Raw genomic sequence first — 15330 nt, 5'->3', positions numbered from 1 at the left:
AAGTACCCTATAGGCATGTTTTCTAAATGAAGTTTGCATATGCAGAATTTAAAACACCATATAGGCATGGTTTCTACCCTTGCATGCATATTACTCAACCCTTTTTACTAGCCAGCCCCAAATATTTATTACAACTTATTACCAACCAGAATAATAAATTACATCAGAAAAGTAAAAAAGAAAAGTACAACCAGAGGAAGCCTGATTCTTGACTTCCTCTCTGAGTTATGAGATAAACCAACTCAAAGACCATTGATCCAAAGCCTTTCTTCAGACTTGAGTATGTCAGAGTTCCCTAAGGGCCTCAATAGGACCCCGGGCAGTGCTTACACCCATGTTTCATAATCAGAATAGGGACAAGTGCAGTGTGGAAGTGCCAGCCCTCATGTGTCCGAGTTTAGAGGGAGCTCATGAGTCCCAAGGCAAGACTCGCAAGAAGGGGGAAGAACTTAAGTATAAGACAGAGTGGAAGTGTAGAAATATAGCTTTAAGAACTAAGGAAGGAAAGAGGTGTTGGGAAACAGTTACAGAGTTGATAACTTCACACAAAAGGGGTTCAGGGGTTGGGAATTTATTACAAAGAGCCTATGTACTTAGGCAAGGATCAGCTTTGGTCATGCACATCAATAGAAGATGTTGGCATACCTATAAGCCTACCAGAACACACAACATCAGAGAGACATAGAGGTTATGATCCCAGGGGATCAAGTTCGAGTTATGGACATCAATGTTCCATGCTGCCATGCCTTAAACAAACTATAAGTATCAAACACATTGGGGTAGGGGTTTAGGGTTCATAATACATAGATTCAGAATAGGAAGAAAGAAATTACAGCATGCTAAAACAAAGTACTGAATTAAATACAAGTAGTAGGCAGACAAGAATCACTACTAGAAATAAGGCCTATAGCAACGAAAATTTATGCAACATTAACAGAACCGTTGCCATATAGTATGTATCGCAACGGTCTTAACCGTTGCCAAAAGGTTTGGAGGAATTTGATACACTATACTAATCAAAACGTTGCCATTGTGCATGAACTGTTGCCATATATCGTACTATAGCAACGGTTGTCACAAACGTTGCAATAATTTTATCTATTGGCACGATATTGGGGAAAAATTACCTATGGGGACGGTTATGGTTTCCCTCCTAATTTTCCCTCTTCTATTTCGCTAAACCTGCCAATATATATTTTCATTAGTATTTTTTACTCTTATTTCATAGTAAAAAATAAAAGAGAATGTAAAACCACATAACCATATCATCAGACTCTAAACCTATAGTTCCTCTTTCTCCACTTTCACTCCCAATTTCATCTCCCACTTTCACTCCCAATTTCTCTCTCTGTCTTATCCAAATTTCCAGCATAAATAGTGCAATTAGGGTTCTTAGCCATGGGTGAGATTTAGCTTTCTTGGTGTAGAGGAGTAAATTAAATACCCAATAGATTCACAAAGTAGCAGAATCGTGAGGTCCTAACTTCAAAATCGTGGGGTCCCAACACAAATAATGCTTAGGGTCCTTATGTTGTGATTCAAATTTCATTTTCTGCCATCTATGTAAGTTTCCCTATTTCAGTCTAGTTTCAGATTTTCAATTTTCTTTGTGGTTTTTGTTTGCATGCCCACAAATTGGTGGTCTTACTTTTTTATTTCAATTTTAAATACATTTTCTTTATGAGAGTCTTTGGTTTATTCAGTAGCTATATTTAGAAGCAAGTTTTTTGTTGGCAGATTCTCTGAAAAAGATTGATTCTTTAAGCTTGTTCATACAATTAGTTTCTCAGTTAGCGTCAATTGTGAGAAATTATTGTCGCTAAAGGCACACTGTGAAAAATCGCTACCCGAAGAAGTTGTAAGTTCTTGTTTTCTAATTTAGCTACTTTTTGGTTTTTTTAATCATTTCTTTGTTCTTTAATATATTTGGTATAAGTGATGTATATGTTGCTTTAGATTTATTATTTTAACCAAAATTGTTAGGTTTTTTACCGTAAGAGTGTTTCTAGCATACTATAAGATTTATCAATTAGCCATGATTCATTAACATGTATTATTTATGTTATTGCACTCGTTCCGTTTCATACTGTCACTGTTACTTGGTCTTTGTTGCAAATTGCAATCTTTGTTATGCTATAATAAACCAAAGAAAATTCAAATAAGAAATTAATAGGTGGGTATGTTATAAACTCTCTGTTTCTTGCTCTTTACAACATATTGCATGATTGTTTTTTTTTTTTTGTATTTTTCCTTTTCCTCCGAGGTTATAATGTATGCATGTATGGATGCTTTCGAACAATATACCGACGTTATGTTCTTCTTTGATCATGTCTATAAATTAATTAATTTTACGGTACTGTTAATTTTTACATAATTTATATCATGGAACTTGAAGTTAATTTGTTGCTGTAGCTTAATCAGAGCATTGTCAATTTTTTAAGTTAATTTCAAGTCTAATCTTCAAACCGTTCTTTCATTTGTTGTATATAAATACCATACTTATATCATATACATTCTCTGGTATACTATTTGAGTTTTTTAGTTTCTAAAACTGTTAATGTTCTGTTGGGTATTTCCACTGTTGTGTTTCCTTTCTTTATGATTTTTCACTTGTTTGATAATCCATAATAAAGGTCATGCCAAATACACATTTTTATTCAACTATTCTTTTGCATTTACATATAAAAAAAAATTTCTTCAGACCCCACCAGTTGTGCGCTACTGTTTTACTATATCTATATATATTGCTTGCTAGCACAGAAACCAATTGAAGTAGAAAGGTGAAACTTATAAGTCCTCCTCGATTAATATCATCAGAAGAAGGGGGAAAAACACACACACACACAAAGAGAGAAACAAGTAGTGTGAAAAGAAAAGGAATGGAATGGAGGAAGTGTTATTTGGATGTAATATTAGTTCCATTATGGTTTATGATATGTATGGGATATCATATTTGGTTATGGCATAAGGTTAAGACACAACCTTTTCAAACTATTATTGGAACTAATGCTAATGGCAGACATTTATGGGTTTCTGCTATTATCAAGGTAACTTATACTGCTTATTACTTCCTTCAATTCTTTTGTCTGTTTTGTTTCTTTCTTCCAATCTCTTCAATTAAGTTTTATAAGATTTAGTCCCTAATATCCAGAAGTTTTTCTGAAGATGTATCAAATTAAAAAAATGAAATCAGGATTTAAAATTAGTGAATTTAGAATGATTTCTCTTACGTCTTGTCTATTCAAAGCGGAATACTACTATTTTGCACTAGTTTCACACTTGTTTTGCATCAGTTTTGGATAAGATTGGGGTTGCAATTGAGCTGAAAATCTGCAAATCACACTTGTTTTTCACACTTTTTATAGGCACAGTAAACTTCGGGTAATTCTTTTGAAGTTCATTCTTCGTCTTGTCTTCGTGTCCAATACTTTTTAGATTATCAAAATGCATAAGGCAGAAATGTATTAGATGTTTAACATAAAAGCTTACTTGTTGCAGGAAACTTCAAAAACTAATATTGAGAATCGAAAAAAGTTAAAGAATCCACACACTGCTGGTTTTGCTACAATCCGCGAGGTTCGGTATTTTCTCTTACATTAATATGAACTTGTTAACCTTACTTGGGAAGATTTTTATATTGACTTTCATGTAACTAGAAAAAGAAGAAGGAAACTTCTGAAGCTCCATCAAGTAAGGACATGTTTGTTGCTACAAGATCAAGAAAACCCGGTCGAGTATACAAGGAATCATATAAAGATACAATGCACAAAATTGTACAAAGATTTCTACTTTAAAGCTTGTCTAGATTATCTTTTTGGTCCTAATTGTTAACTCACTTTTATTTACTTGTATTTTCTTCTCTTAAATTTTATTTGTAGGCTGAAATTGAGCAAATACAAAATCAAGAAAGTGAAGATAATAACCAATCAATTGACGCATTTACAACAGTCATGGGACCTGAGCATCCAGGTCGCGTAAGATTGTATGGTCGTGGGGTTACAAAGACTATCTTGAAACAAAAATCTGGAAATTTTGGAACCTCTTCAAAGACTATTGATGAGATAATGGAGCAAAAAATGGAAGAAATGGAAGAGAAAATGCAAGAAAGGATGCAGAAAAAGTTCGAGGAACAACAGGAAACTTGGTGGCAACAAATTACACGTAATGTTGTTGCACAACTTCAGCATCTTAAACCAGATTTACGAATTGATCCTAGTATGCTAGCATTAGGTGATCCTTCACTCGGAGAAGCTTCCTCTGCACAACAAGCTGGAATTCAACTAATTAATCTTCCATCTACTGGCAGTACTAATCAAGGTGTGTACTTAATTATTGCAAAATATTGCATCTCTTCTTCTCTTTCTTCTTCACTTCTTATTCCTCTTCTTCTTCTTCTTCATCTTCCTTTTCTTCTTCTTCTTCGTTGACAAATTGTTGATGTCGTTCTCTTTCTTCATCATCTTCTTCTTCTTCTTGTTTCACAGTTGACACATTGTTGTTGTCGTTCTCTTTTTATTTCTGGAATTGAATATTAATAATAATTGTGACACATTAGGAAATGAATCTTAAATCTCAAAAACTATTAGAAAACAGTGAAAACAACCTTAACAGAACTTCCTTAGATGAACTTCTGTTTGCTATTTTTGAAGCCAAAAGAGAGAAGAAATGGAAAAAATATTTAGCTTAATGGAGTGATTAGCTTTTGACCACCGCTTGTCCTATGGGAAGATGATAAAAATGTATCTCTTTAATCTTAATCATTGGTATCTTTCTTTTTATTTTATTTCTAGAATTTATAGTGTGTTCATGTTTCAGTATCTATTTGGTAATGAGATCTTTATTTTCTGATATTTGATTAGTTGTCTGGAGTGTTTCTTGTTGATTCCGGACATTGTTCTGTTTCAAGTTATCATTTTATGCACTTTAGCTTTATTGGACATCATACAATATGTTCTTTTCTTTATTCATTTGAGTGCTAAAATTATTTCTTAAGAAATTCCTTTCTGGCCATGTACTACTTGAAACATGAAGGATGCCAATGTGATTATGTGAACTAGTTGACAAGTTCAAGTAGTAGAAACCATATCTAGTACTTGATTTTCTCTTTAAACATGTAATTAGACCAACATCTGCTTGGAAATGCCACCAGTCCAACATGCCATGTACAGACTTTTGAAGAAGATAACAGGCCACCCACATCTAATGCATTGCAGACAGTTCTTGTGGACACTCATAAGCAGAAACAAAGAAAATGAGGTACCAATCTTAATTTTTTTGATGTTACAAGCCACACAGTTACACCCATATCTCATATGCTCCATCTCTAATTCTCTTCTGTCATTCACAACACACAGAGGCAGACTACTCACACATCTTTTTTGATTTCATGCTTTCCTATCTTCAACATAACTTTCTTTGATGATATTGTTAAAGCCAAGTTGAATATAGATGTCTTGCTACATAGGACTGTTCCCTTTAGATATTTGTGTACTTGTTTTGTGTCCTATTTCATTGGGAGAGTCAACTTACATTGTATATGTAGGACCTTTTGTACATGGAAGGAGTCCTTCCATCCTTCCTATATAGTTGACTTAGGCTTCTTATTTCTCTTTTTTTTGGGATCCAGTTGTTTATCAATTGTTGATAGGCAATTAGCTTTTCTTTATAGGTCTAATTACACTTAGTTTACAGGGCCTAATTGATTATCATGTTTATGTGCTTATATCGAGATGTTGTGTTCTCTTTTGGCTAGCTTCATGTCAAACAGTGAAGACAAGTTTAGATATCATGTAACATAGGGATTTGACATGCTGTTTGTTATTTGTGTTGGTATCATGATCTTAATTAGAAATAGTTGAGTTAGGATTTTATATTTGTATGCAAAATCAGGAACTAGTGGCTGTTAACATATTAGAAATTTGTTCTAGGACTTCACTGCCTATTTGTTCTTCAAATTAGGTTCCAATTCAGCTATATGTCATAATTCATGGTGGAGACAGTGTTACAGAGATGGAACTACTGAAGCATAATCTACGGATAAAAAATAATTTCTGCTCATGAACAAATACACAAATCAAAAAGTTCTCTTTTAGTTTATATTGTGTGTTTGATATTCTTAAATCCTGCAAAAGACTTGACCTTTTATTTTTATTTGAATTGTTAACTAGCATTTAAAGAGATAATGATTTTATTTATCCTCTTTTGTAGATGGAGAAAATGAAAAAAGGGATGATCAAAGGAATGAAGATCCTGCTTAAGAAGATTTTTGGATTGTTGCTAAAACTCTAAATGTTCTAGGAATCTTTTGTTATCAAACATTTTGAAACTTCTTTAACTTTTAGATTGTAAAACTTATGTACTTGGTTCTTAACTTTTGGATTATTAAACTTATGTACATGGGTTCTAATATTTTTCTTTTACGGATATTACAACTTGGATTGTAAATGTTTATGATTAGTTTTATTTTGTAATTTATATAAATTATTGTGTTATAATTTAATGTAAATATTTATTTACTATCAGGGAGTATATTGTTGGTTCAATTAAATCGTTACAATAGCTTACCTTAGTCGTTGCTAAGGTAACAAAAATTGTCTCAATTAACCATGTAAACGGTTGCAATATGACAGGTAACCATTGCAGTAGGTAAACCAAAACCATTGCCATAGGTACTATAAACCGTTGCAATAGATGTTGCACGCCGTTGCATTAGAACCAATTAGATTATTGTTACTGTTAACAACCCGTAGCAATAGTAATTAAACCGTTGCAATAGCATCAAAAAATTGTCGTAATATCCTAACTTAACCGTTGCAATAGAAAACATAACTGTTACACATACATATATTGCAACGCCTTTGAACCGTTCTAGTTGATTGAAAATACTCGTCGCAGTAGAATGATAAGTAACTGTTGCAATAGATTGGTATAGGGCAATGGTTTTCGGAACCATTGCAGTAGAGCTACTGCAACGGGACCTAGTTAGATGGACGCAAAAACGTTGCAATAGCTCTATGGCAATGGTTTTCTTATGTACTGCAACAGTTTTCTATGTGTTGCCATAGGTTTATTTTCCAGTAGTGAATGCAAGAACATTAAGTAACTATGTTGTCGTTGATGCTAAAACCTAATTAGGAAATACCAGTTCAAAGAAGCAAAACGTAGTAAAGAAAGGTAGTAGGATTTTTGAAATATAGCTTTGGCTTTCAGCCAGCTAAATAGGCCACAGTAGAAGTAGTGAAGCAAGAGAGAATGTTTTGAGTGTAAGTGAGTTCAGAACTAAGAGCGTTCGTGTGTTTGTGCTAATGAAAGAGCAAGGTACTTATAGTTTGAAAACAGGTAGAAAATCAGGCAAGAATCATATTTTAGCAGTAATTATGGAACTATGTACTAATTAAAAACAAATCAGTATAAGTACTTCATTTAATTAAGGAGTTAAATTTAAACGGTAATAGGCAGAAAACATTTAAGGAAAGAAATCAAGTAGAGCATCATGTGCAGAATAGACAATTAGGGGTAAGTACATAGAGGTTCAATTAAGGGAACAACTAATGAAGAATCCTTGAAATACTCGGTTAATCCAAATAAGGTAAGAAGACAAAATAAAGTTGCAGAATATGGAGATAATCGAAAATCAGTACATAGTAAATTAGGGAATCAAAGATTTCGAAATCAATGATTTAAGGAGAGTAACATGGTTTCCCATGAGTAAGCAAATAAACCGAGTGAAAATACGAGAATCGAAAGTCTAAGGAATGTTTTCAAATCAAGCATAGAATCAAGGAGCTCAAAGTCAATCAAAGAGAGAACCATGAGTCCTGTTTTAGCATATAAATAGAGTGCACAAAATATTAGGCATGTGAGGCTAAACTATGGCAAAGAGAACCAACATGCAATAACAATCACAAAGTCAGTAGAAAGTTAACTATCAAAACATGGTAGTCACATAGGTCAACTTTATTAGCTTAGTAATATAGAAAAGAGAGAGTATCAGCAGCATGCAAAAGGGTCAAGTAAAAAAAAAGCCCTTTCTGAAAAGTATTGTCTAGTTTCAATGATTGCAAGAAACCAAATCACATAAAGAAACAGATGCTGAAACAAAAAGGATTTCGAATCCAATTGAGCAATTTCAAACAGGTGAAACAGCTTAAGAAGCTCGAATAGGCCCTCAAAGAAATTAGGGTTTTGAAACCAATCGGATTCAGAGATGATGAACAAGTAAATCACACAGCAAATGGTCTCAGAACTCGAATGAACCCAAAATTTTAGGGTTTTTACCACCAATCGAGTCTATAGATGAAAAACAAATAAATCGAACAAATACTAACAAAAATAGAATCGAAAACCTCGAAAGGAGTTAAGGCCCTTAACAAGCAAACTCAAGTAAAAGAATGGCATAAGGAAACACAGCAAAACGTTCTTAATAGAAAACCTAATCGGAAAGGATAAAGGTTTTGAAGGTAGAGGTCTTAGAAGAAACTTTGAGGAAAAATGTTTAAAAATTTAGAGCAAACACAAATCTAAAACAGATCTAAAAGAAATCGGAAGAACCTTAAAGGTTAGGGTCTCAGAAGAACCCCAAATGGTGAGAAAGGCTTTGAACACCATCGATCTAAGTAGGAGAGTCAAGAATCAGACTCGAATAGCCATAGCTGGCTGGGGAAAGATCAGAGATGACCGGAGAACAACCATAAACTGAAATCAACCCAGGTCTGAATCAAGTTCTTTCACAATCTGGCCTTGAAACCATAATAATCGGGCACATAGAGGCCAAAGGAGGTGGATATAGGCCTCCAATGGTCTTGGAAGCCATGTATTTGGGAGGTTTTCGGGTGGTAGTTGAGGGCGGCGGCTATGGTTTGAGAGGGGTTTGAGAGACGATTGAGAGAGAAGGGGGAAATGGTTAGGGTTTGGGGTAGTTGGGAATTAATTTACGAAAGGGTTAATGTGAGCTGTTGATCTAGGTGATCAATGGCTAGAATTAAACGGGAATCTGGGTGGGTTGTTTTAAAGGGACATGGGTCGGTTTGAATGGGAATTGGGTCGGGATAAAATTGGGTTTAAATTGAATTCAATTGGGGTCCGAATTGGGGCTATAATCGAAATGAAATTGGGCTAACATTTAAAAAGCTACTTTTCACTATTTGATTTATAAAAAATAGTAAAATAATTTTTGAAAATAAATTAAAGGTACTAAAATGACTAATAGTGTATAATTATCAACTTAAAATACTGGACTTAATTTTTATAGATATAAACATAATTAAATCCCAAAGAGGCTAATATTGCAATTATATGCAATTTAGCTTTAAAAGTACTAAATAAATTTTTAAAAATATGCAAAAAAAATATTAACTTTATTTTAGCATAAATATGAGAATCCAATAAATGAATTACCAAAATGATAACTTTTGGAATTATTATTGGATTTTTATGAATAAAATAGGGGAATAAATTTGTTTAAAATCTTAAAAAATTAAGGATAAAATGATTAAACATTTGGAATCACTTATATATGTATACATAAACTATTTTGAAAGTATTTTGCATATTGAAAATATACAGAGAAAAATTGGGTATCAACAAAGGTACCGTCGTCGATTCGGTTTTTCAAGGACGCATTAACTGCGTCCGTCGGTCAATCTTTCAAAGCCTCGATGACCGTTTCGTAACCCCCTATAAATGGGGTGTTTTGGTGTTGTTTTTCCTATCTCAGTGCCTTCGTTGGCTTGCTTGCCTATTCCTTCCTATCATCTTCTCTTACCATTGAACATCATGCTTGCGGCTCATGGCCTCAAGGCCGTTTGGCGGAGTTCCCTTAGATCGTGTTGTAGCCCTTTACCGAGACTTTCCTTTGACGATCATAATCATGCTGTCCCGTTACTGCTGTGGTCATTGATATGCTGGTTTTTGCTGCTGTTGTTGGCACGAGATGATGACGGACGGGGAGATAGTTTCCCCCTTATGTAGACAGTCGTTCGGACTATGCACCGCTGCTCACTCTCCTACCCAGGCCTGGTGTGGCACTTCATCCCTTGGGTTCTTTCTTTCCCAAGGGATAAAGTGGCACTACCTGCCGTTGAGGCTGAGGTCCGCCGAATCTTCAACCTTTTGCTTCGGCGGGTCATGTCTCTTATCTCTGCCTCCTCTGAATCCCCTCCTTTTCCTCTTCTTCATCTTCTCCAGTGGGAATCCCTTGGGGGATTGAGATGGGAACCTAGAGGAGGTGGCGGTCAAAGGAATCGCCCTTGAGGATGCATGCTCGAGGGGGCGGCGCTTAAGGACGCTGATATCGAAGATGGATCTTTTTGAGGGTGGACCGGGCCCTCGGGTTTCATCATATGTACATCCTCCCATTCGTCCGCTTTAGGTGTAGACCTCTATAGGCTTTTGTAATTATATGTAATGACCCCTTCAGGGCTATTTATACATAGATTTTTATAAATATGAATATACTCTATTGACTCCTGCTTTCGATCTTTGCCTTATTTCTGTATGTTCTCATGCCCTTCGAGGCCTTTCGAATGTCTTCTTTAATTGTTGACTGCTGATATCTGACTTGGGCGCGAGCGTTCTTTACGATCCTCTGCCGATCGCCATGGCTCTCTTCCGAACCCATCGTCATACCTCAGATCAATCCTGAATTGATCTGATAGGCTCGGGCTGTCGGACCCTCCGAGTTTTATGGAGATAATATGCCGAATTCTGGGATCTTCGAGGATGTTATCCTGAATGAAGGTCATCTTTGGGTACCTGGGGGTCCCTTTTGATCTTGATACAGATAGCCTTCTTAAAACGTATAGGATAAACTTCTACTGAGAAGTTGCCTGTACTCAGGTGCTACCTCAGACCTTCGTGGAGCTTTCATGATCGGAGCTTCCTGTGCTTATTCCTCTTTTTAGAAAAGGGAACCATGAGATTAGGTACTGCCTCGCATCGAGTGATGGCGTTGAAATATTCTCGAAGTCTGACTTCTTTGTGGCGGGTATCCTCGAGGTAGAATGCTGCCTCGAGATTGGATATAATACGGACGATTCCTCGAGTCCTGACTTCTCGTCGAAGGATGGTTTCTGGATCGGGTATCACTCCGTCGATCTATATCGAGGCTGTTGGCTTCTCGGGGGTGACTTTGGGTAGGCAAATCGTCATTGCTTCTCACATAGATCGGCTTCGGCTTCTTTGCAAGACCTCACTATTTTTAGATAGCTGCCCTTTCGCTTCGGCATAGGGTTCTTCATTTCATCAGGCGCAAGGGCGGACGAGCGTGACGCGCTGTCACTTTTGCTAACGACGCAAAGAGCGAATTCGACAAGTTGTACCCCTTGTTGATTCCTCCTTTTTCCCGCTTTGTATCTGATATTTGTAGAACATGTTTGTAGACGGAGAGTGCGCCTTTTTGCATATTTAAGATAAGAAGAGACTTGAAGCTTTATTTCTTCTACATCTCTTTTTGTATTGCTTTTGACCAGGCTGGCTGGTTTCAGAGTTTGGCAGGATCCTCGTAGGTTCGGAACTTATCGGGCAGGCCCGGAAGCTTTTAAGTGCGATCCATGATGAGAGTAGGCATCGAGACCTCCGTGTTTTGCTCATCTATTTAGGCTCAGTCTCCGAGTCAGGCCTTGACTAGAGCATGCCTGCCTATAAATCTTCTATGCCCGTGCGGGCAGGTAGTAATTGCTCTTATTTCTTGCCCTTGGGCATTTGTAGTTTCTACTATTTTGGGTCCAATCTCCAAGTTGCATTGCGATTTGAGCTTCAATCGGCCCTCAAGTTCTTTCCTTCCTGCATGGGCGGACAATTGTGGCCTTCATTTCTCGCCCTCAGGCGTTTTGTTGTTTCAACTATTTCGGGTCCAGTTTTCGAGTCGCATTGCGATTCGAGCTTCAATTGACCCTTAAGTTCTTTCCTGCCTGTATGGGCAGACAATGGTGGCTTTTTGTCTTTCGGGTCGAAGTGACCTTACAGGCGCGTGGCTCGGAAGCTCACTCGGTCGGTGACAATGGCATTGATGCCGTGCCCTTAGGAATATGGTAGTTTAACTATTTTAGGTCCAGTCTCCGAGTCGCGACGCGACTCGAGCTTTAATTAACCCTTAAATATTTCTAATTTTCAAACCAATGATAGTACCTCTTACGCTATTTTGGTCGTTGAGACCTTTTAATATGTGGCCCGGAGGCTTGCATAGTTAACTATTTTGGATCCGGTCTCTAAATCGGGTTACGATTTGAGCTCATTTTAATCCTCAAGTTGTCAATTTTCAAGCTGGCGATAATGGCTCTTACGCTGTTTTGTCATAGAGACCTTTTAGTGTGCAGCCCAGAGGCTCGTTTGGCTGGGGACAATGGCTCTTACGCTGTTTTTCCCGTGGGATTTGTTTTTGTAGGCTTTGTTTTCCGCTCGTTAAGGTCTTTTGAAATATTTTTGCCTGACCCATCATTGGTTCTGGAAGAACCTCGATTTTAAGTCGTTATCGGCGATGTTTTGAGCACCTTGGAATGTTTATAGCTCATAGGATGAGTAGGTCGAAGCCTTGTGATTTGGAGCTGACTTGGTCGAAGCTCGTTTTTGCCTGTTGAGGGAAGCCTATTTTAATCGGTTCTTTCCGAAGTATATTCGAAGTAATGGCCTTCGATTTTTGTTTTGCAATGGTCGGGCATCCCCGAGTCGCGTTAGTTTAGTTGTATCAACCGTTTTGACCATAGTCATATGTGTTTGCTGGAGCCATTTTTGATCCCGAGTGATAGCTTAGGCGTCTACACCGAGTGTATGCCCTTTCGGGACTCTTACAAATGTGACGTATAGCCTGAACTTCAGGATTTACATGCCTGTTGAGGTCTTATAGTTTTTCATGCCTATTGAGGTCTTACAGTTTGTCATGCCTGTTGAGGTCTTACAGTTTGTCATGCCTGTTGAGGTCTTACAGTTTTTGTTGTAATGTAGAATAGATTTGGTTATGCCGAGTCTGCCCGCTAGGGGTTTTACAGTTTTGGGTTTTCCAGCGCATGGCGATGAATGACAGTCTGTGAGTCATCGAATTTCTTTTAGCTTGAAGACCGCTTTTCGTGAGCTCGGATTTGCCTTGTAGGGCTTTATGAGCCCGGAGTTCCGACCCTAGGGTCGTGCGAGTGTTGAATTGCTAACACTAAGTCTCTGAGTATCTCGGGACGCATTTGGTGTAGAGGCCTTCGCCGTGAGCCTGTTAAAATTCCCCTTTCTGGAGTATGAGATGCCAAAATATATTATTTATTGCTTGGTAAAACATACATTGTTTCATTGTTGTGAGCTCGGCCTACGTGGGTATGGCTCCTCGGACCATTCGATACGGTACATAATTCCCTATTGAGACTTAGTCTGGCGCTTCTTGGTCCTCCCGAGGGGACGGTGCCCTTAGGAGAAGATCATTGCTCGTTGTCAGACTGTAGAAGAAGGCCTGCGACCTTATCGGATCCTCCTCTAGGGATACGTTGCTCCGCTAATAATCCTGCCGATGAGGCCCTCTTCGGGGTGGAAGTCTGATTGAGGGCAAAGAGCATGGAGGGCCCCTTTTTTTTAAAAAAAAAAGCCTAGGGATCTCTGGGTAGAGTTAGAACTTTCGAATGTCCTAGCTAGTTCTCTGCATACAGGTTAGTGAAAAAATTACAAGGGAGTAAAGCAGTTCTTCCTCACCGCAGGCGTAGGCGACGTTGTGAGATTTGGTGTGTTCCTACCCTTTCGAGGCGTGAGTCCCGATACAGCCCTTCGCTATGTCTTATCAGGATTGGCCGAAGATGTGTTTTGCTTACCCTTTGATCCTTCTGAGGGTGGGTCATTGATGCCGGCGATGCGCCATATGGTAAAGGATTTCCTCTCGTCGCGTATTGCTTTCTATTGACTTATTTTAGTTCTGCCCTTTGCAAGGGGTTTCACTCTTTTGGCAAAATAGGGTCGATGCTATCCCCGAGTAGTGTGCCGGCGGTCGTCTGAACATGACATCCATGCTTTGCGCCTCCTTTGATGGTACGGAGCTCGATGTCCCAGCCCGAGCTCAGGGATTCGGGATGCGGGAGCAGTTTGGTCCTTTAGTCCGGACCGCCCCATTGACTTTGGTCCGACATCATTGTTGTACGTGATCGAACCACCTTAATTCATGAACACATGTTTTATTTTAAATAGATCAAATGAGGGAGAGGGTTACCAATGCGTATGTGTGATGCCGAGGCGGAGTCCCGGTGTCCTTTTCCCTGGATGTAAGGGTGTCCTCCGGAATGTTACCCTGGGCCCGTTTTTCCCTAACAACAGACATTTTCACTTTCCATTTTATGATTCCTCGGAGGGTGTCGTCGCTCCTTCACTGTCGTGGTAATATGTCGTGGCTTGTTCGCTTCATCCTTCCTGGTTTCCTTCCTCCCTTGGGGCTGAACTCGAGCATGACCGCTCGATGGTACTTGGTGGTGATTTTTACTAAGTAGCACGACTGTCGTCCTTCTAAGCTGGTGGCCATTTTTGATCCCGTGGCCGCGCGCGCCCTGCGGTTCCTTCGCCGGGTTGTGGTTCTTTTGAAGGGGTCTTGGTCGAATAGGCATGAGTCGTTCAACATCCTTGGTTTCGCTTATGGTGATCACAATGTTTGGTATAGCAATATTGAAATCGTACTCCGCTGGGTGGGGTCCCTTTACTGGCTGTGCCTCATCAGTTTTGGTTCTATTGAAGGTTCCTCAAGGATGTTGCCCTCGAGCTATTTCCCTACCGTTGCGAGGTAGGTTGCATCTTGTGGCGTTCCTCCCATCCGCGGCGCATGGATGGTACCTCCATCTGTTTGGCATTAGTTTCTTTGTCGGGAGCCTGCTTGGGTATACCGAGCCCGAGGAGGTTCCTGGACAGTTGTCCACGGCCCTGATTCATGGCCGGTGCCGGGTACGGGCATCCGGCCAGATCTCGGTCGGGTATCTGATCAAACATTTGAAATGACCCGCAGTCGTCGGGCATGCTTCGTTTAAACTTCGGGCGAGGTCCTATGTTGCCTAGTCATCTGAAACCGGGAGCGATCTCATTCGTCCTATCAGGGAACGAGGCATGACTTCCTGTGGTATTTCATTCTCTCTTTGTTCGGCCTCAGATGTGTCAGGCTCTTCCGTTACTGTGTCGATGGCATCGACATGTGCTTTTGCGGAGGAATCTACTGGTATGGTAAGCGAGTTTGTGAGGTTAGGCGCTAGTCTGCGGCGCAACATCATGGTTTCTTTCGAGAGTGTTTCCCCGAGTTTCTTCAATGAGACAGGCTCGAACTCATTATATTGAAGGTCGTTGTATTTTTCCGCGCACATGAAAGCGGTGGTGCGTTCATTGGGATCC

At 38.8% G+C, this 15330-nt stretch overlaps 1 protein-coding gene across 5 annotated transcripts; it reads left to right on the top strand.

Annotated features, from left to right (window-relative positions):
* Positions 1–1208: 1208 nt before the first annotated feature.
* Positions 1209–6419, top strand: LOC107781375 (uncharacterized). 5 transcript variants are annotated; one of them, XM_075252218.1, is made up of 8 exons: positions 1211–1563; positions 1738–1858; positions 2818–3047; positions 3499–3576; positions 3657–3773; positions 3879–4317; positions 5122–5256; positions 6208–6419. In XM_075252218.1, the coding sequence occupies exons 3-7, from the start codon at positions 2880–2882 to the stop codon at positions 5253–5255; spliced, it is 936 nt and encodes a 311-aa protein (XP_075108319.1). In that variant the 5' UTR covers positions 1211–1563; positions 1738–1858; positions 2818–2879; the 3' UTR covers position 5256; positions 6208–6419. The 5 variants fall into 5 exon arrangements, with proteins under 5 accessions (XP_016457553.1, XP_075108319.1, XP_075108323.1 ...); XM_016602065.2 differs by having other exon boundaries at positions 1212–1563; positions 2761–3047; XM_016602067.2 differs by lacking the exon at positions 3657–3773 and having other exon boundaries at positions 1209–1563; positions 2761–3047.
* The last annotated feature ends 8911 nt before the right edge of the window (positions 6420–15330 follow it).

This window comes from Nicotiana tabacum, chromosome 1 (genome assembly GCF_000715075.1).
Source record: "Nicotiana tabacum cultivar K326 chromosome 1, ASM71507v2, whole genome shotgun sequence".
Classification (NCBI taxonomy): domain Eukaryota; kingdom Viridiplantae; phylum Streptophyta; class Magnoliopsida; order Solanales; family Solanaceae; genus Nicotiana; species Nicotiana tabacum.
The sequence above is the reverse complement of the archived record's forward strand: the minus strand, read 5'-3'. Positions and strand labels throughout refer to the sequence as shown.